General features: G+C 42.4%; 1 protein-coding gene across 1 annotated transcript in view; it reads right to left on the bottom strand.

Moving 5' to 3' along the window:
* col24a1 (collagen type XXIV alpha 1 chain) overlaps positions 1–21,932 on the bottom strand; it is a gene marked incomplete at both ends in the record, with an annotated part of 183,635 nt that overhangs the window by 92,319 nt on the left and 69,384 nt on the right. The window contains 6 exons of the mRNA XM_080727840.1: positions 11,125–11,169; positions 12,512–12,565; positions 15,170–15,214; positions 16,316–16,369; positions 19,334–19,378; positions 20,310–20,363. Of these exons, the coding sequence (XP_080583966.1) occupies positions 11,125–11,169; positions 12,512–12,565; positions 15,170–15,214; positions 16,316–16,369; positions 19,334–19,378; positions 20,310–20,363 (297 nt within the window). The remainder of the gene's footprint in view (positions 1–11,124; positions 11,170–12,511; positions 12,566–15,169; positions 15,215–16,315; positions 16,370–19,333; positions 19,379–20,309; positions 20,364–21,932) is intronic.

Genomic DNA, 21,932 nt, shown 5'->3' with positions numbered 1-21,932 from the left:
GCTATTTATCACATGAAAACTGATTTTTCAAGGTTTTAAAGAGAAATACCATGACATTCACATATGTTTTAATATAAATGTTGTATTATCAATAGTGTTTTGCCAATTATTTGGGGGCCCACTCGCAATATCCTCACGGCCCACACTAATGGGCCAGTGCCCACAGGTTAGGAGTCACTGAATAACAGAGAGTATGTTTCCTGTGACCATGCCAGCAGGTAGCAGTGATGATGATGATGATGATGAAGATGATGATGCATACTTAAGGGATGAAATGATTGAATAGTCAGTCACTCCAGGTCAGCTGGACCAAATTGTCAAAATTGCTGCTCCAGTATGAATAACACTGGATACATATAAACACACACATGTACAAACACAAGTGCATGCACATAAACACACACACATACTTCACCAATGATGTGAGTTTGTGATTACTGCATGCGTATGTGTGTGTCTGTCTGTCTGCATGCGTGCGTGCGTGTGTGCGTGCGTGCGTGTGTCCTGAATGACCTCTGCCTAAAACTCCATAACATTTCCAAATCTCCATATGGCTAACATTTCTCCTGTAAGAAGTCAGTCTTGTGCAGACTGTGGTTAATATTCTATTAAGGAGGGTTGGCAGCTCACATTCTTTTTCTTTTCTCTCTCTTTTCTTTAATGACACCGGAAAGAAGAGTACATAAAAGGAGATAAAAAGAAGGTTCTGGAATGGGGTTTTCCCCCTCAAGCTTCAATGTTATGTGTTTTTTTATGTTCGTTTGATGTTGCTTTTTCCTTTCTGTTCCTTTTGGGGTTGTTTTGTTTTTCTGTTGGGAAGGTTTGTTGTGAGGGACCAACTAGGAAATTCTAAAATGTTCTACTGTGCTTGCTGTGCGTATGGTTTGAACCACAATTATGACAGAATATAAATTTCTAAGTTTCAATGTAAGGGGAGCGAATATACCGCATAAGCGAACCAGCATTTTGGGGGTTTTGCGATCTAAATCAATTGACTTTGCATTTATACAGGAGTCTCATCTTTTAAAAGAGCATTCCAACCGATTGGCTAATAAACATTATCGTGTTTTAGCCTTTTCAGCTGCTTCTTCCAAAACCAAGGGAGTAGCCATATTGGCTAGACGTAACCTTAGGTTGGATTTTTTGGGTGATTGGTCTGACAGTGACGGGAGGATAGCTGTTGCTAAAATCCGCTTGGAGGGTAAAATGCTAGCACTAGTCTCTGTGTATGCTCCAAATGTTTTAGACAAAGAGTTTTACAAATTACTAACTAAAACCTTATTGGAACTGACGGATTTCAAAATCATTGTTGGTGCTGACTTCAATGCAACATGGCAACATAACCTAGATAGATCCACTGGGGTAGAAAGCAGAGAACAAGCACTAGCGTCTGCAGAACTACGTGCTTGGGCAAACTCAACTGGCTTACTCGACATCTGGCGTTTAATGAACCCAACGGTTAGAGATTTTTCTTTTCTGTCGGGTAGGCATGCTTCATTCTCTAGGATCGATTACGTTTTTGCCCCTGTTAGCTTGTTTCATAAAATTGCCAAGGTAGAGTTGCTCCCAATGTCACTCTCGGATCACAAGGCGGTGCTGTGTGTTGCTTCACTGAAACAGGTTATAGATAGAGCTCCTAGATGGCGGTTTAACACCACACTGCTGCGCGATGCGGCATTTGTAGCTCAGTTTCAAACTGGTTTGCGTGAATTTATAAATATCAATACAGGCTCAGTTGAGGATCCCAGAATTCTTTGGGATGCAATTAAAGGCTTTATCAGGAGTAATACAACCCTCTATGCGTCCACTCAGAGAAAATTAAGGTCAGCCAAACTGGTGGAATTGGAATCTCGGTTTTCTACTTTGGATAATTCTCTCCAAAATAACTTTGATGTTAGTACAGCAACCCAGAGGGAGCTAGTTAAGAAAGAAATTAACTCCATTCTCAAGCGCCGCTCAGAATTTCAAATGAAACGCACAAGGCAAAACTACTATTTTAATAGTGCAAGACCCAGTCACTTACTGGCTTTACGTCTTAGATCCAATGAGCATTTTGCTGATATTGTTAGTGTCAAATCAACAACGGGAGCCATGGTTACAGAACCCAAAGAGGTCAATGCCACGTTTCGTGCTTTTTATGATGAGCTCTACACCTCCGAGGTCATTCACGATGATGCAGTATGCAATAATTTTTTATCCAACATACAGTTACCAACCCTTAGCGAGGCGGATGCGGAAGCCTTAGATAGACCGCTCCATCTGGCGGAATTACAGGAAGCTGTGCTCGCAATGCGTAGGGGCAAGTCGCCTGGTTTGGATGGGATACCCCCTGAACTTTATGCCATCTTTTGGGAAGATCTAGGTCAGCTGATGCTAGACATGTTTCGATATGCAATTGAAAGTGGCTCTTTCTCCAGGGATGTGAATGTAGCTATTATATCATTATTGTTGAAGAAGAACAAGGATCCCACAGATTGCGCAAGCTATAGACCGCTTTCACTTTTGAATTCTGATCTAAAAGTTTTTGCTAAGGTGCTTGCGCGTCGCTTGCAGGGTTTTATGACCACCTTAGTACACTGTGATCAGACAGGTTTCATAGGAACTAGACTAGCCTCTGATAATGCTAGACGACTATTGCATATCATCGATAGGGCTAAGGAGCTGAGGACCCCCGCCGCAGTGTTGTCGCTCGATGCGATGAAAGCATTTGATCGTCTGGAATGGTCTTACCTGTGGGCTGTACTAGATAAAATGGGATTTGGTGCTTCATTCATACATTTTGTTAAAGTACTTTATTCTAATCCGTCAGCGATGGTCCTAACCGGTAAGATCTGTTCGCCGCTATTCACGATTGGCAGATCTTCGAGGCAGGGTTGTCCCCTTAGTCCTCTCCTTTTCGCACTTTCACTCGAACCCTTGGCTCAGACAGTGCGTCAGTCTGCAGATATTACTCCTATTTCGATTAACAACACACAGCATCGCATTTCCCTATATGCTGACGATATTCTACTGTTCATTGAGAATGCACCACAGTCAATTACTCACGTCCTTCAAATCTTTGATCAGTTCAGTTCCATTTCCGGCTACAAAATTAATTGGACGAAGTCAGCCCTTCTACCTCTAAATGATCAGATGAGATCTGCTATCCTGCCGCCCATAATCCCAGTAGTAAGCCAATTCAAATATCTTGGCATAGATATTTTCCCCTCTCTTCAGGCTATTGTTAAGAACAACTATGGTGACACTCTAAATAAGATTTGTCTTGATTTAGATAGATGGTCATCTTTGCCCAACTCTCTCCAAGCTCGAGTTTCAATCATAAAGATGAATGTTCTTCCTAGGGTTAACTTTGTAAGCTCTATGCTCCCTTTGCCACCACCGCCGCAATACTGGAATAAGCTTCACTCCTCGATATCTAAGTTTGTGTGGAAAGGGAAACGCCCTCGTCTTAAACTTTCTCTATTACAACGTGCTAGAGATGATGGCGGCCTTTCATTGCCCAACTTTAAATTTTATTATTGGGCCTTCACGCTCCGCCCCCTTTTAAATTGGTTTAACCCAGCAAGTAAGGTTTCTTGGAGAGAGCTTGAGGAGAGTTTAGTGCAGCCTGTTGAATTGAGAGATCTTATCTATTCAAACATAACTACACATCAATGCAAAGTTCGCTTTGGACCTATCATTTCTCATTTAGTGGCAGTATGGAGAGCAGCTGAAAAGATGTGTAAGATTGATTGTAAATGGAACTTATTTTCCCCAGTGTTCAATAATCAAAGACTTTTAATCGAGGATCGCCCCATTCGCTTTCCAAGGTGGAGGGCTAAGGGGATTCGTACATTAGGGGACTTATTTGATAGAAATGGTTTACGACCTTTTCGAGATTTGTGTGACATCTTCAATCTGCCTGGAAATACCCTTTTTTTCTACTTCCAACTGAGAACGTCCATGAGGACCTATGGGGTCCCATGGCAAGCTCCCCTTAGATTGCACCCCTTCCATGAGTTTATCTGTGATGGTAACAGAACAAGAGGTTTGGTTTCCACCCTCTATGGTTTTTTATTAGACTGTAGTTATGGGCCCCTATCTGTTGATACTGTTTGGAGGAATGATGTACCAAATTTGGACCCTGACTTTTGTTGGGACACAGTATGGTCTAACATTAGGCTATCTTCTAGAAATCCAGACCATCAACAAATTCATTTAAATTTTGTTCATCGGACTTATTTAACTCCCCGCAGACTATGTGCTATGAGGATTTTGAATAATCCCAACTGCACTCTCTGCGCCTCAAATAGTATTGGTACCTTCCTTCACATGGTTTGGGAATGCCCAAATGTGTCGTCATTCTGGAATATGGTTGCCTCAAAACTTTCAACTATTTTTAGTATTAATATCATATCTTCTCCTTCTTTATTTTTATTAAATGACGTCTCACAGTTGCAACTAAACAATATACGCAAGCGCATCTTCTTTGCTGGATTAACGGCGGCGAAGAAGATGGTAGCTACGCGGTGGAAACCTCCTCATACGTTAACGTTTCGCCAGTGGGCCTTAACCTTTCTAGATATAGTATATTTAGAGCAGTCGATAGCAAGGTTACACGGAGCAAAAGAAGAAAACATTAATATGTGGTCGGACATTGCAGATAAGCTTAAGGCTATGATTCAAGAAATCACTATATAGTGGTAACAGCCTAGCACAGGCATGCACTATTGTACATTCCGTGTTGGTCCGGGGAAAGGGGGTGGGTGGGTTTTCTTTTCCTTTTCTTGTTTTGCTATTGTTTGTGTTGTTTGTCTGTTAATTGCATTTTTCTTTTGATTAATGTTTTACTTTTTCTTGTTCTATTCATATGTATGTCTCTAATTTCATGTTATGGAAAATAAAAATAATTGATAACAAAAAAAAAAAAAGAAGGTTCTGGGAGCATTCATTTCTTGGCAAGCAGCATTAACCACTATGCTAAAGCAAAGCAGTACATCAGCACATATACATACAGCAGACCATGTTTGGACCACGCTATACAGTACGAGAGAGGGACTGTGGAAATGTTTTCTGATGACCTCATCATTCAGAATGGCCTTTAGAGGTCTGCAGAGGGCCTGTGAATGCTTCCCCCCGTGCAGCTGTGTACAACAACTATCTTCTATCTTAATGATCAATATGTTCTTCAGTCGGGCCGAGAGAAAGAGACAAGAGAAATGCAAGAGAAGGATTGCAGCTTAACCCATTCAAAACGGGTACACATTATAGTGTATTATTATTTTATGCTTTAACTATAAAAAAAAATAGCAGATATACAAGCTCGGTGCCGCGCTGCGAGCTTGTAGATCTGCTATTTTTGAAAAATCGTGAAAAATAGAATTTTGACCCGATTCTATAAGTGTCTTTTGAATCCTTTTGAAGACTTTTTGAAAAACCTTTGCTTCTATGTCAGCAATCTGGCCAGTCATCGTCAAAGAAAATGTACTTTTCACTTAACTGGAGCTCAGTTAGTCTGTTCTTGAGAGACTACTATGTCAGTGGTTCTCAAACCTTTTCATGTGAAGGACCCCCAAAAATATATTTATTTGGCCACGGACACCCATCTCAAAATATCTAGTTCCAGGGACACCCCAGAAGCAAAATTTGAGTTATAAGCGTTCGCTTTGAAAATACATATAGTCAAAGATTTGCACACATTTTCACGACTTTTTCAAAAATAGCAGATCTACAAGCTCGCAGCGTGGCACTCGGTGCCGCGCTGTGAGCTTGTATATCTGCTATTTTTCACTGGTTAAAGCATTCAATAATTCTAGGCCTAAATGGGTTTTAATGTGATGTCATGCAGGACATGTGGCTTGAAGGAGCAGTCCATCTGGACCCTGTAATACCAGTGTTTGATGCCGAGGCCCCGCTGGCTAATGGCAGCACAGTGGGATGGAGACAGTTCACACGCACTTCATAGAAACGGCTTTCAGTTGATGGCACATAAAAATCTAAGAAAACAACAATTTACACACATTTCTGCATTCTCCATGCCAGGCCAGGTAGTCGCCGGGCCCATCAGCATCCAACATAAGGCCTGCTTTCAGTTTCAAACTGGTGGGTAGATGCACCCTAACTGCCCAGTGGTTGAAGAACGTTTAGCCAAACCACATGAGAAACCAATGATTATGGACTCGACGAAAACCATCTAGTTTCAACCCAAACACTGGAGCAGCCACAGAAAATCTAATAAAACCTAAAAAGCCATGGTGCCCAGAGTATCATATACTTGACACGTTACACACGCCAGGTCTAAGGAATGTGCACTATTGAATTATATGATACCAGGCCTCACTCACTGTGGGAAAAATGTGACACTTGGATTCTGGTGCAAAGCATCGGCCACTAAAGATTATGAAGTAAATGTTAAAGGATTGGAAAGGGAACTTGAAAAGTAAAAAAATCTAATCAAATGAAATAAAATGCATAAAATAACTTTTGGTGTCCACTAAAACATTTCTTTTGTAATTCACACAGTCAGGGATATGTTTCTGTCTGACTCACATACTGTTGAGTCATACATTGGCAAGGACTTCAAGTGCATACCAGAGCTAACACTTGCAGCTTTGTTGCTGCTCTTCTGGGGCACTAGGGCTGTAGTTCTAACATAGTGCTAAGGGATCGCATGAGTTTCACTGGAGCCAGAAGTGTGCGAGTAACAGTGTACTGACACTGTAAAACACTGTATTGATACTGTATATCTAATTGAATTTCTAGGAATAATGACCAAAATTCGAGTAGGAAATCAAATGTCATAGATATAAATTAATACTATAATCATTTGAACATTATCCCAAGATAGTAGTAGGACTAATGTAAAATTCACACTCAGAGCCATAAAACTCAGCAGCCTTCTGTGAGTCAGAAAGGTTCAGCGAGGTCACCTGGGCAAAAACATGAATGTGAAAACTACAATTCTTACTTCAATAGTTTTTTTGCCATTAGCCTCAGTGGCTGCGACATTGTTCTTGTTCATTGTGTTTATGCAAAATAGAATCAGGTTGATGTACTTGAGGCCATAAACTTTATTGGCATGCCAGGCCAACGGTTGCCTGTGAACAGCATCGTGGAAATTGTACACAGAGAATGATCTATGCCTATGGTCTACAGAGGTGTTCTATGGTTTCCACTGGCTATTAGTAAACAGTCCCCTGTCAGTATTCTGTGTATAGCTAATTTAGCCATCTGCCCTGATAACTGAAATGCACATCAACAGTGTCCCTTTTGACGTTTGCCAATTTTGAACCAATTCCACACCTGATGGCATTGTGTAAAATGATCACTTGAAAGGGCAAATGCAATTACAATACACCTGACCCAGCATGGCAGGCAGCGCAATTCTTGTATTCAGGGCATCATCAACACTGTTGAGGTGTTCTGTGTCAACGTATTTGTCCTTGTGGAATTCCTTGTTATTCCCAGCTATAAATCCTGGCACTCCATGAAAACGGACCAGAAATATTATGGTAACCCCTGCCTTCTAATTGCGCTGGTATGGTTAAACCAAAGTAACGCAAGACAAAGTAGAGTGTCACATATCAACCAGACTCAATCCATCATAAAGGAGAATGATTATCATTTGGATCTACCAACAATACTGATGCAGTTTTCCAGCACTCTACTTATAATGCTCTCCAGAAATAGGTCATGATGCATTAAATTGCTACAGTGGAAATATAAACAATCAAAAGGAAAACAGGAGAGGAGAGGAGGAGAGAGAGAGAGAGAGAGAGAGAGAGAGAGAGAGAGAGAGAGATACAGGCTGATGTCTCTCTCCTTCCAGCAAAGCCACCAATTTGTTGGTGAGCCTGAATAACTCCCGTCCCATACTGGGCAACATATGTCTGATTTATACCTGGTTGCGCATCGTGTCGCACACACACAATAGTCGAACTGCAAGCTCACAACATGTCGGAATGCGACGCTATGTGAGCTTGTAGATCTGCTATTTTCAGTGTGCGACACTGGCGTGAAGCGAAGTATAAATCAGGTTTAAAGAGGTATGTGCAGACATATGATTCAATTTTCAGCGTGACCAACTCTGTCCTATGTTTGAGTCAAACTGTCCCCTCACTCCAGACATGGAGTGTACTCTGGCTCAGCGAGAAATAACCAGGGACCGACAAATGATAAAAGGACCATACAGTAGCAGATTCCAGATCATCCTTCATGAATATTTAGTAGCTGGCGGTAAAACAACACAGTAAAAGAAAACACCAGAAAGATATTAAACACCACTGAAGATGAAAGATTTGAACTAAAGCAGTCATCATATTTGACATTCCACTGTGTGTGTGTGTGTGTGTGTGTGTGTGTGTGTGTGTGTGTGTGTGTGTGTGTGTGTGTGTGTGTGTGTGTGTGTGCGCGCGTGTGTGTGTGTGTGCGTGCGTGCGCACGCACATTTGCGTGAGCCCCTGTGCACATGCATGGACTTGCAAGTGTGTCTGTGTGCAATCTGTGCATACGTGCACCGGCATGTGCGTGCACATCTTATACAGTAGGACATGCCATTCATTCATGTGTGTACGGGCACATCTGCTGCTTGTCTCTGTCACATCCTCTCCTGTCCACAGTGAACAGAATGATTGGTGCTCTTGTGTCAGTAGACATCGAATGGAGATCTAAAGACCTGGGGGTTAACTCTAGAGACTACAGACTGTAGTGTGTTCACTCCTGTTTTTGTGACAATGATTTGCTTCTATGGGTTTCATACACAGCTCTTTCAGTCACACACAGAACAATGTACTAAAATAACACTGGTCTGGGTATGTGACCCATCGTCGTAATTTTACCACATTAGCAAGTTGCACTGAGGGATGTTGTAGGTCCAAAGGATTGACAATTCATAGTGATGAAATAAGATGGGGTCTCCGATTGGATCTCAGATGTCATATACGACACTGTGATGTCATATTGCGTCACAGTCATGCATGACAGTGATACATCATATCGTTCTGACATCATATTGACTTGCAAATATGGAGTTATTGCCTCTCCATTGACTTCCAGTATGACATTATTAAACATATAGAAAGTTCAATATTTCAAGTATAAAACATGATGTTGGCCTATAACTTTGATTGTGTAAGTAAAGATTTCCAACCTTTTCTAAAAGGATTAATACAGCTCCAATCAACCACTCATTTGAATCACACATTGAGGGGCCTCTTAACAACAGAGTGAAAATAATTCAATTCCACCCATAGGGGGAGCCACAAATGCTACTGATGTCCCTGTTGCAGAAACGCGTAAGCGCCGGTACAAATGGTCTCATGTGACAATGAGCATCAAGGCTCTGATCATCCATACTTGTTTGCCTGTAATTGCCCTCAAGAGTTATTTATTAGGGCATATTTCTGACAAAAACACTTTGAACGCAACAGCCAATCAACCCAGAATTTGAATCACATTTTGAGCCCCTGCAGATCGCACCTCCCAAAGCACATTCACTCCTGCCCAAAGGGCTAACACAAATTTGAAAAGGAGAAACGCTATTTCCCCCTGCAGCTTCCTCGGGTCTTGCTTGCTGCAATACAACCCACGACTGACACTACCCTGGGTAGTGGGTAGGCTACCCAGCCTGGCGAAGACCAGACCATTTCTAATTTCATGAGTGCGGATGCTCCCCTTTTCCCCACTAATTTTATTCTAAGCCTTTTATCATTATTTGTGTCTCTGCAGCTGTTTTGGAAGGTGGCTTAGTTTTTATGATGCATAAAATAGACATAATCTACCCTTGGCAGTCTACCTGGCACAAGTCTGAGCAGTCATTGGCGGCATGCGCTACAAGAGGTAAAGAATATACTGCTGCCATGAAAAACTAATGGGTCTGGCTTGAGCCCTGCACACAGTCTGTCCAAGAAGCGTTTGGCAGCTCGTTTATTCCCATTCATCAGGCGTGGAGGAGCAGATCAATTCCTCCCATGCATCGAAAAACCTAATCTAACCAACAGAAGAGAAGCCAGACTGAGATGAATGGAGAAACAGGCAGACAGAAGTGAGACAAACAGACAGGAAGATGGACACCAATCAGACAGATACGCAACGAGGTAGACAAATACAGGGAGGTGTGCAGACAGGCGGGCAAAGATTGACATATCAGTGAGTTTATGATGTGCATTGGCTTGAAAATGTATCAGGTACTTAAGGATGGTGACATCTTTGTTTGATCTCATTACACTTTTAAACCCATCTTAGAGTTCAAAGCCTACAAGTGTCAACATCGGAGTCATGAACCACAAAATCACTTTTTCTATAAATATATATTATATAAATGAGTCACTTGTGATAGGGAGCAATGATATGGTTCAATTTGTCCATAGGCTTGTGGATTCAGAGCTTTCTGCTGTCTCTGTAGCTATTTCTGTGTTCAACGGCAGATAACCACGCCTACATTTTAGAAATCTTTTCATATTCTCAAGTCTGATAAAACAAATAAAGAGGCGGGGTTTCTGACCCCTTTAACCAGTTCAGTATGAGCCAGGAACTATGGATACTGCACCATAGCCTGACTGCAAGCGTCAGACTCTATCACACACTTCGTTTTGGGAAGAGAGTCTAAGATTTCGGGCAGACATTCCACTTCTGGGGGGGTGGGCAGGGGGTGGTTTAAAAAAAATTTAAGTTGACTTGCTCTTAATTGCTCCCTCTGAACTTCAAAGGGCTTGTGAGCTGCTGTAATTGATTGAGCCATACAAGTGTCAATAGCTCGTTAGTCACTGAAAGCATCAAAGACTACAATCTGTTTGATGTCTGTAATAAGAGTGGAGGGGGGAATGTGTTTGAATACACACAGACTCGCCTGATTGGCTGAATGGTTTTGAACCAGGCCACCACCCACCACGTGCCCCAAGCCTACAGCCCTGATTGGCTCGCCCTCTCTGAGGGCTGGTGGAAAAAGCTTATTTAATGTGAAGGGCCATACTACACAACACCATCACTACCAACAGGGGGTGGTGTTGTGCAGTCTGGTTTATTAACCAGGCTAACTGCACCATGGGATGGGGCGAAAGGACTAAAATACACCAAAGACTTCAATGACCAATTGAGCCTCTTTCAACACGCCATTTATTACAATTATGAGAATTGATTGATACTCACCCTCAGACCAGGGAAACCACCGATGCCAGTCCCACCAACAGGCCCCTGTGAAACATCACAGCAACATCCTAAGTACACAGGGCAGGACACTTAAAGTACAGCAAGGATTCCCCTCCCTAAGGCTTCTACAAACTGAAAGAATCTATAATAGACATATGAAAAATTAATTTCCTATTTGCATGGCACTGAGCAAGTCAATAAATCCCAGTAACTGTCATTTGCAAGGCCTCACCTCATGAATGTCGAATTGACTGAATGTAATCATTGATATGTAGTCATTCTTTTGAGATTCCACAAACCCCAATCAAAAAAATCTAAGTCTCACAGAGAGGATAGGAAAAGTATATATTACTGTAATACCACCCTCACAAGCTGTCATAATTACCACATAACACATACTACTGAACTGATGCAGCGCAGCATAAACTGCAGGGCCTAATGCGAACTATTCTTGGTTTCAATAGCTTTATTTTGTGATTTTTAAGATTTATTTGGGGGCTTTTATGCCTTTATTGATTGGACAGTTTGACAGGAAATGGGAAGAGAGATGGGGAGTGGCACGCAGCAAAGTTTGGCAGGAACGGGATTCAAACCCATGACACGCTGTCAGGCTGGTATTGCAGAATAGGGTGCCCGGACCACCACACTGGCGGCCCGGGCCAGCAATGCTATATCTAACTGTCGCTGATCAAACAGAATCCTGAACCTGACATGACGTCTATCGCAGCAGAATTTACAGGCCAATAAAGACAGCTGGACTGACTAAACTCTGTCCAAGTTTGTCATCTTAATCTTAATAGATTACATATCGTTTCAGCACCGGTTTCAAAATGTTAAAGAACTCTTCGAGCTGTAGTGAGAAAGCGAGAAGATGGCTGAGAAGGGATGAAAGAGAGAGAAAAAGAAAAAGAGAGAGAGAGAGAGAGAGAGCAGCATTATCAAGAGTGTTCGACATAAACACAAAGACAGAAAGAGTTCATTTTGGTACAGATGCGCCATGTGTGTTCACTGTAGTTCCCTGAGGTATTTTGGCTGGCATACATACAGTGTTCTATCATAGTATACAGCACATATGCACCTCATTTAGATTAGGGGTTTCCTCTAGTATTGGCAGTGGCATAGACTACATAAGAAGAGGAGATATCTACAAACTCACAACACATCGCACTGCAATGTGTTGTGAGCTTGCACATCATCAGGCACACGTCCTCAGATTCACTCTTTGTTTTTGTGCCGTCTACTTGGAACAGTGAGAAGAAAGGACACATGACAGTGAAAGAGAAGGGATAGGATGAGGAGGAGGAGTGGAAGTAGGACTGTAGATTGGCCTGGCGTAGAGGGAGGGAACAAAAAGGCGAGGAGGGAGAAGAAGAACCATTGTTCCTACCTCATTGCCGTCAGGACCGGCTGGCCCCCTCTCCCCAGCATCACCAACAACACCCTGCCGAGAACACAAATGATACGTACCTTTAACTAAACATATCCTATTAGCTTTGTAAACAGGCCCAGGAAGGGTGTTTCACTATGAATAGAAGCATAGAGGAGGAATGTATAATTTCAGAAACATTGTGAGTCTGTCTTTAGACAGCTTGAATCAGTTTGGACATTTTCAAGGAATGTGTGTGCGTGCGTGTGTGCGTGTGTGCATGTGTGCGTGTGTGTGTGTGTGTGCCTGTGTGTGTGTGTGTGTGTGTGTGTGTGTGTGTGTGTGTGTGTGTGTGTGTGTGTGTGTGTGTGTGTGTCTTTCTGCAGCTTATCTCATCTAATTTTAGACCTATCAGGGTTATAGTTGTTGTGCACACTGACAGCTGGCCAAGGACCTCAATTCTCGAATACTTGAATAATTTCAGTCTATGACAAGTGACAACTACAGTATGTATTTATTCTTGATCTATAACCAACGAGCAATAGTCCCTCCAATAGTATATGGGATATGCCTCTCACCAGGCTAGCCAAATACGAAGCTCCTGTCCCTCTAAGCTTATTTATTTATGGGATTGACCGGAACTAGCCAATCATATAAACGCTCATTGGTCAAATTAGTTGAGGTCTGGTTAATACCAATAGTATACTATACATGTATAAATGTGCAAACATACCCTAAAACCCCAAAATCACTAAAAGTCTTAATGTCCACACACATCCCCTTTCACAGAGTTTAGAGTGATAACATTCACAGCCACCGAAACTAATATAGCCTAAAACAGCCCATCTTGAAATCTAAAGACATGACAGAGTTGCAGAATGAGCTGCTGGATTGGAAAATAACATGTTTTGGGTGATGGGATTGGGACATCCTGGGAGGAATAAAGTAGAGACTATATACAAGTGGTAATCACATGCTACACTACCATTTCATGGCTGTAGGTAGACATTTAACTGCAAACATCATTATTATTATTAGTGCATCACTGTTATTATTAGCGAATGCCTCCTGGTGGAGGCATGCGCTCTACTGAGCTGAGCTCACCTTTCTAGTTAAGAACATATTTTGTATCTAACATGCTGTGGAGCCGATAGAGTCTAAACTTGTGAGATTAACTCATTCACTGCCAAAGACCTTTCCCAAGGACCAGACCGCCAAAGACGTCATTGAATGTCTTTTAGTTTTTGGGGGGTTTTCAAAAGTTAGCGAAGAGCTCCATCTAGTGTAAAAAAGAATTGCAGTCACAGTACCACAGGAAAACAGGAAATGCCTGTATCTTGGCTCCTGTGTTTCCATTGCATGTTTGACATGCTGTATTCAACAGCTCATAACTAAAGAACCGAAGGTCAAAAGGATTTGCTTTTTTACGTGGAACACAGAGATAACCTTACCAACGACTGGGAGATCAATCGTACTGGAGATAAATATTCTGTGACTACTTGAAAAGGTAAGAACTAACAGAACATCAGCAGCAGTGGTTGTATTATGTACGCATTTACTGGGGACAGTGAATGAATTAAAGATCATCCATCTTTACAGACGATAGGCCTTCTGCCGACTTGGCACCTTTAACACAGGGGGGCTGACATTTGTTTTGAAAAGGTTTTAAACACACAAGTACCCACCTTTGATACTTCTATCTGTCTCTGTCATAAATGGGTTGTGTTTAATGGCACACATTTATCATTTATGCATTATTAATATACAGCATGATGATGACTTGTCACAAAGGTCACATGCAGCTGGATTCAAAACCATGGATTTGATCTCTCTTTTTGGGTATTTTTGTTTAGTGTCATTATGACAGAGAGGAGGAAACACTTGATTAAACAGGATCTATCTGTGAGCACACGAGAGCCGTGCAAATAATGTTGATGTGATGGATTCTAGTTGATGTCTGAGAGGTTAGGGACATGAAGACAGATGGTTTTGGAGTGCACATACAAAACGGACACGTTTGGTCTCCCGACGCGGTTAAGAAACAGGGGGCGCAGTACAGTATGAGTTGGATGTTTGCAGAACAGCAGTAGAATGTGGGTGGCAACAGGAAGTTCTTTGAAACTGCGGATGACAAAGAGTCCTCGCTGGCAGCGTTCAGAGATAACAAGTGGGGCTGTTGAGAAGCTCACATCTCTAATGCGTTCGGTCGCATGCTGTCCACAACTGTTTGGATCCTCTGGAAGAGTTACGTACAATATTGTCTTTGCTCTGTCAGTAATGTTTAACTCCTGGCACCGCATGCTGTTGCATTAGCACATTCGCAGCGCACACAGCATACAGATGAGGCTCTCTTTGATGTCCCGGGGGCTTCCTGTGTGTAAAGTATTACTTTTCTTTTTAAGAGAACCTGATGTACACTTTTCAGTGTTGCATAGCACGCTCTGACCAGTATGTCCTTCCCCTAACACTCTGTTGGGTCATGTGCACAACTGATGCACTCCAGATGAGCACTTAATCACACCTGCAACTTCCCCCTCCCCGCAACCCACCATAGTAATTTACTCTCCAACCACAAATTGGACCAGAGTTATTGATAGATGCTTGCTAACGGCATATTGTATGCCTCCTTGCTTCCGTGTTGGAAGATCTCAACTTTCAATGTGATGACAATATTATTACCTGTCTTCCTTTGTGACCAGGCTTTCCGATAGGACCAGGAATGCCCTAGGAAAGGAACCAAAAAGGATTAGGAGAAAACATAACAAAAGTCACGTGTTTCGTGCTTCCGTTGAGTAAGTGATTTACTGACAGGGCGGGAGTGTCAGAAGGTTCTTCCATTTATGTATTTTTTTAATCATTTATTTGTTTGTGTGTTTGTTTTTGTTTGTTTGTTAGTTTTTTTTGTGTCAAAAGGCAAGTGGGCAGCCCACCACCTTTGAATTGTAACATTCTTTCAGTAGTACAGCAAGACATGGAGAAAGAAATACAGTATGCTGGCATGGCGTCAAACATGAATGGTTTCCCAGGCAAGTGTCCAGTCAATATTCACCAGGGCACATCAAGCCAAAAGACTGCTCTATTAGAGAAATGCAGACTGGGAGCTCCTTGCAAGAGCAAAGATTTAACTGTGATGTCATTCGGTCTAAGCCTTGTGGAAAATAGATACTTTCCTTATAGCTTATTTAACCACTTGAACCCAAGAGTCACTATTCTGGGGCAAACATTCAGCAAAAATAAAAGATCCACAAGCTCACAATACATCGTAATGTGTTATGTTGTGAGCTTTTATATTGGTTATTTTTTACTTAGGGATTTTGTGTAGAAGGGACAGGAGGGGGGAGCAGTATAGACCACTGGGGGACTCCAGTCAACAAAGAATATAAGGTCTAGTGGTTAAGTGTATCTAGCTACTATTGAGGTTATTAATACATGTTTTAGATTACTCCCACCAAGCACCTTTTACTTTTGCTTAATTTGCTACAAAATAGAATAACAATGTGAATGATCGCCCATGACTTGATGAATGTACGGGTAGTCGGGTATGTTACTGACTGAAGGTCTGCAAGCATTTAGTGACTCCCAATCTGAAAAGATCTCTCTTCCACAACTTGGAAGAGAGCCGAGTGCAACATGCTGATGACAGCTAAATGATAAAAGCAACATTTTGAAAAGAGTTGGCATTTGCCAAATCTAACATAATAGATATACTGTACTTAGCAGAGATACAAAATACACATGAGATTAATGATAATTTGTGCAAACATAATATTAAACCTTACTGTCAAGACGGAGACTTTCAGACACAATTAAAACAAAATCACTTACTCTCTCTCCTTCCAGCCCTGGGGGCCCAGCTACACCAGGAGGTCCAATAAAACCCTGGAAGACAATGACAAAAATATATTGTATGATTGAGGACTGTGTATGTCTAAAGCAAATTTTTGGTTGTCATTGTATTTGTTATCAATATTATGTTACAGATTCATCCTTCGTAACTGTACTGAACGGAACTACTCTGCATTTGATTAAAGCTCCAGGCAATCACGCGTCTCAAACTGTTGTGTGTAAACAACAATGTACTCTTGGCCAAATTGGGTGGTTACACAAGGGCTGAGAATGAAATACACTATGTATGAGCACATGTGTACGGTAGGTACAACCTCACTAATCTGAGGCCCATCACAAGTTCAACGGAGGGTGCTAAGATCAGTGACATGTTAGGAGTAAACCACTGACAACTTATTACAAGTGCATTATGAATGCGTTTATAATGCATTATAAACCCAACCTTCCTACAGTATAAATAGTTATCCTCTTGTTAATCATTTTCACTGGTTCTATATTAATGAAACCCACACTTTAAGTATCGCATTACAAAGCATTGGCGGCTTGTAGATCGGCTATTTTCACTAGTTTTGCATGACACTCTTGTACAAGGTAGGGCATTAAAGGACAACTTTGTTTTTTTACAACAAGGGTTCATATTTTAGATTGTAATTAGAGAAAGGAAAAAGTGAGTGTTAAAATGTTTTCATTTGCTTCGTTCTATTGTTTTATTGCGTTTACCATGCTAAAATGTGGGGCATGCGTACGCATGGGGGCATGCATACAAGGGGAAAATCCCAGTTGGGCGGTGTCCCAGTTGGGCGGTGTCCCAGTTGGGTGGTGTCCCAGTTGGGAGGCGGTGTAGCGTTAGGCGGCAAGCGTACAGCTATGAGACCCCATTGATGAGCAATACAATGGTTATATGTCACAGTTATTGTCCACGACATTGCAAGCGGCGCGAAGGCCAGCGGACCTTGGTCCTGCTCTTCGCGCCCGAGCGCCGCAGGCGCGAGTGCCCGGCTTCGTAACTCGCGCGGCCGGCGCCGCGCGAGTTACGAAGCCGCGGTGAATGCAATCGTTATATAAGCGCACGATAAACGCATGAATGGGATGAAGATCGCGTGCTTTAAAGTCTGTTGGAAAGGCTCCCCCACCGCCTTATCGCTGCACCGCCCAACTGGGACACCGCCCGACTGCGACTAGCCCCATACAAGTGGCTAAATATGTCTTTTTAGACACAATAAGCCAGCAGTTTCTTTATTGTTATTTACAGTAACACTTCTAGCCCCCATAAGTCACATCCAACCATGAAAGGTTGCGTTGTATCTTGGGAATGGGCTTATTCTGTGTAAAATTACATATTTAGCCACTTGTACGCATGCCCCCAACTACTGAAATAAGAATCTCTAAAACAATAGAAAGAAGTAAATTAAATAATTTTAACACTCATCTTTTATATTCTTTAATTACAATCTAAAATATGAACCCTTGTTGTAAAAAACTAAAGTTGTCCTTTAATTAACAGGGGGAAAAATACAAAGTTTCTGCCCAATAGCGACAATATGGCACTGAACTGTGCCCAATTTCTCTCCTCTAGCATGTCTTCTTTTACCAGTTTTCTTCAGTGTGTATAGGGATTATCTATGTACAGTATTATTATATGAAGTGTTTTCACTGTTACCTCAGTGCAACAGTGGAAACACAGGGACCTACAGTATAATGTGCCACATGGCATGCTTCAGTGCACTAGAAATATGTAGGGATTTAGATGTTAAGCCCATCAAAGCTTTGCAGGACAGTGAGTTATGGACGGCCTGCCTCTCAGGTGGCTATTGTAACTGGAACTGTATGAAGTACTGGTCAGCATGCTCATGGTCCGGTTGGTGTATTCCTTTCTTGTCTGTCTGGGCTGAGTGCTCTCTCTTTTGGGCTTACCCACCATAGACAGGGAATGGTTGAAAAAATAGTTGTATCATATTGTATGGTTAAAGAAGGGTCAGTGCACTTATTTTACAACACAAACCCATGCGCCCCTTGTTCTGGACACGAAAAAGGGGGCCTAGTATAGACCCATGGGGGACACCGGTCAACTAAGTATATTGGGTTTAAATGGTTAAGCAACACTTATATTGCAGGTGCTTGACTACTGGTATAGTATATATACTGTATACACTATAAGATCAGTATATACGTTCCCCATTTTCAAAAGTTTTGAATAGATTTTGACACCTGCTTTGGCAATGTAAACGTATGTTTTCTCATGCCAATAAAGCTCCTTTGAATTGAATTGAATTTACTACACATTTAGAAGCTCTCCCCAGCTCACTCACTGTTCTCTTTCTTTCACACTTTTTGGAGCTGTGTGGAACACAAGCTCCCTATACGTGGCCGTGTGTGTGGGTCTGTCTGTCTGTCTGTCTCCGTGTCTGTCTGTCTGTAGCCTGCAGTAACCTTTTCTGACCACACATGTTAAGGGAGGGGCGCTGTTGCACACACACACACACACACACACACACACACACACACACACACACACACACACACACACACACACACACACACACACAGCTCCACTTCGAACAGAGGTTCGATTTTTTCTTTGTGACTCAGTAATCAAGATTTTCCTTTCGTTCCCGAGTTGCAAACACTAGCCCTAACTCCCTTTTCTCTCTGGCTCAACTTGCCCAGTTCCCCCCTTTATACTCTCTCTATTTGTCTCCCCTCCCCTGTTCCTCTCTCTGTTCTATGGTTCTTGTGGCATGCCTGCTTCCTGAGGAATGAGCCATGATGAGCGGAGCCAGACAGCCTTGTTGAGAGACAACACAGACCCTGGACCAGCCCCATGAGGAGCCTTGCAGCTCCCATCAGCAGGTATGTGAGAAACGCAAGTCAGATCTCAGGACAGTCCCCCTGGAGTAGGGGCTGTGGGCCTGACACTGTCCTAATCCTTTCAGGAAATGAAGTATTCACTCTGGCGCTGCCGAGGGCAGACAGACGCAGGGAGCAAGCTGTACTTACACGGACACCTTTAGGCCCTGGGTTACCTTCTGGCCCAGCCAAGCCCTGCAACAAAGGAGAGACTTGGGTGAGGAGGGGGTATTGTCACAGTATGCACAGTCTCAGCGGTGGTCAAATTTCACATGGTGGGGGGGCAAATCTAAACACATCACTCACACAGAGCTGTCAGTTTGGTCTGATAAGATAGATACAGTAGGTTTGACTGACAGACAGCTAAGAGAAAACACATGCTGTTCGTACTCCTGAGAAGCAATGTTATACTTCCTGGTCTGCATTGCTTTGGAATGCACACCGTTGCAGCATTCCAAAGTGTTCACAATTCATCATCACCAAATCTGTCATCATCTCATTCATTCATCTATTTCATTGACACAGACGTGTTCAGTGCAATGCACTTCCTTACTTTAGGTGGCACATTTTGGTCAATGTTGAATCCTTATTATAAATATAAGGTGATGGGAGTACAAAGGGTTGTCTATTAATTCTGTCATTATTGTGGGGGACAGTGCTTTCCTTTATGGATTAGGATGGATGTTTGAGGTGAACAATAGCCAGTTCTTTTCAGGTCCAGATATGTGATGATCACAAGCATGTTTGAATTAAATGCATTTACCCGCCTATACTACTCATTGTAATGTTGTATTCATGGGTTGCATTTGTAGTCCTACACCGTCCATGTTAAGGACCAACACAGGTGTTTCAATTGTCTGATTGGCATAGAACTAATGTTCTACACCAATCAGACCACCTGTGTTGGTCCTCAACATGGCCGCTGTAGGCCTACAAATGCAACCCATGAATAGTGGGTAGAACGAAGACGAAGAACTTTTTGCTCACTGCTCATTTTCAGTATGAAATGACAACAACACTGCTCTGTGCTTTTATTTGGACATTTCTTTGGTGCATTCTGAGTGGAGTGCTCAAGAAAAACCCAAGAGGATGGATGGAGGAGTCGGAAGCGTGTTTTTCACTGCACCTGCCTGCCAGGGTAACCTGCCGCCCCGGCCTCCCCTGGAGGTCCTGGCACGCCCTGCAGCCACAGAGAGAGAGAGAGAGAGAGAGAGACAATAGAAGGAGGGTTAAAGAGGGGGAGAGAGGGGGTAGAGAGAGACATGAGTGGAGAAAGATGAGATGGATAGATAAAGTGAAAGAGGAGGAACACAGAACTTTACCAGTGTTGCCAACTGAGGAATAAAACAAGCAGTGTTCCTACTGTACCCTGCATAGTAGTTACTGTGCCAGCTGTACCCTCACCCCTCCCTTGCCTAACTCCACTATCCAACACTATATTGTTGCTGTCAGGTGCAAACCTTGTATGGCCCAACCCGTTCGTCTTGTATTTATCATCGGTGCGAGGCGTTGTGTGCTTGTAGATCAGCTATTTTCACTAGTTTTGTGCGACAGTATTGCATGATGAAGGAATGAAGCAGGGTAAAGCCCTGCTTCATTACTGCTTTAGGAAAAAACATACACATTTGAAACTTGGAGATACAAGGTTTCTGCCCGACAGTGACGATATACTAAATGTATATGCCAATGATGCGTAGATTACTTATATCTTGCAAACTATCGTTATTTCTAGCAAATGTATGCACACAGAGCACTGATTGTGATACAATGACAATTCCATTGTGACTTATGTTGTGTTGAACACACCAGCTTTTCAAATGTCATGAAAGAGAAAAATCCCAGGATGTGTCCTCTCTGTTCACTGTAGTTGTCTGATCACCAGTGGTGGAAAGTAACTAAGTAAATTTACTCTGAGGTATTTTGACTTTATATTCCCAATTTTCATTACTTTTAATTCTACTCCACTACATCTCAGTGGCAAATATTGGACTTTTACTCCACTACATTTATTTGAAAACTTTAGTTACTAATTACTCTGTAGAGTTTGATTATTATTGCAAAATATACATCAATATACACACCATGCATATACATCAGCCCAATATGCATTTTGGCCATTTGAAAACAGCCAATACTTTTGTACTTTTACTCAAGTACATGTTGAATTCCAGACGTCTTCTACATTGCAGTATTGATACTTTTACCAAAGTAAGAAACGTGAGTACTTTTTCCACCATTGGTTGTCTGATCACATCATGGACACAGAGCTGGCACCGAAGTGATGCCAACACCTTGCAAGAGATTAATTGCCGGTTCTCTTCTAAGCCTATACACTTTGGTGCATTTGGACGTGGACATGTGTCGAAGGCTGTGTTACGGGGCATGTTAATTGCTAGCATTTTGATGAGGTGAAGAGTTGTTTTCCATCACAGAGAAGGGGGATAAACGGAGGATAAAAGCAACCACTGACTGGAGGGGACAGCTGAGACACTGAGGTAATTGGCTGCTGACGCACAATCCACAGCTGTGTGTGTGTGTGTGTGTGTGTGTGTGTGTGTGTGTGTGTGTGTGTGTGCGCGTGTGTGTGTGTGTGTGTGTGTGTGTGTGTGCGTCTGTGCAGCTTGCTTGCATGAATGCATGCGTGCGTGCAAGCTGGTATACATACAAGCTCATAACGCGTAGTGCATTGTGAGCTTGTAGATCGGCTATTATCGGTGTGGCGCTGCCACACAACAATGTATGAACTGGG

This window comes from Nannobrachium achirus (assembly GCF_963921795.1).
Source record: "Nannobrachium achirus genome assembly, chromosome: 1".
Lineage (NCBI taxonomy): Eukaryota > Metazoa > Chordata > Actinopteri > Myctophiformes > Myctophidae > Nannobrachium > Nannobrachium achirus.
The sequence above is the reverse complement of the archived record's forward strand: the minus strand, read 5'-3'. Positions and strand labels throughout refer to the sequence as shown.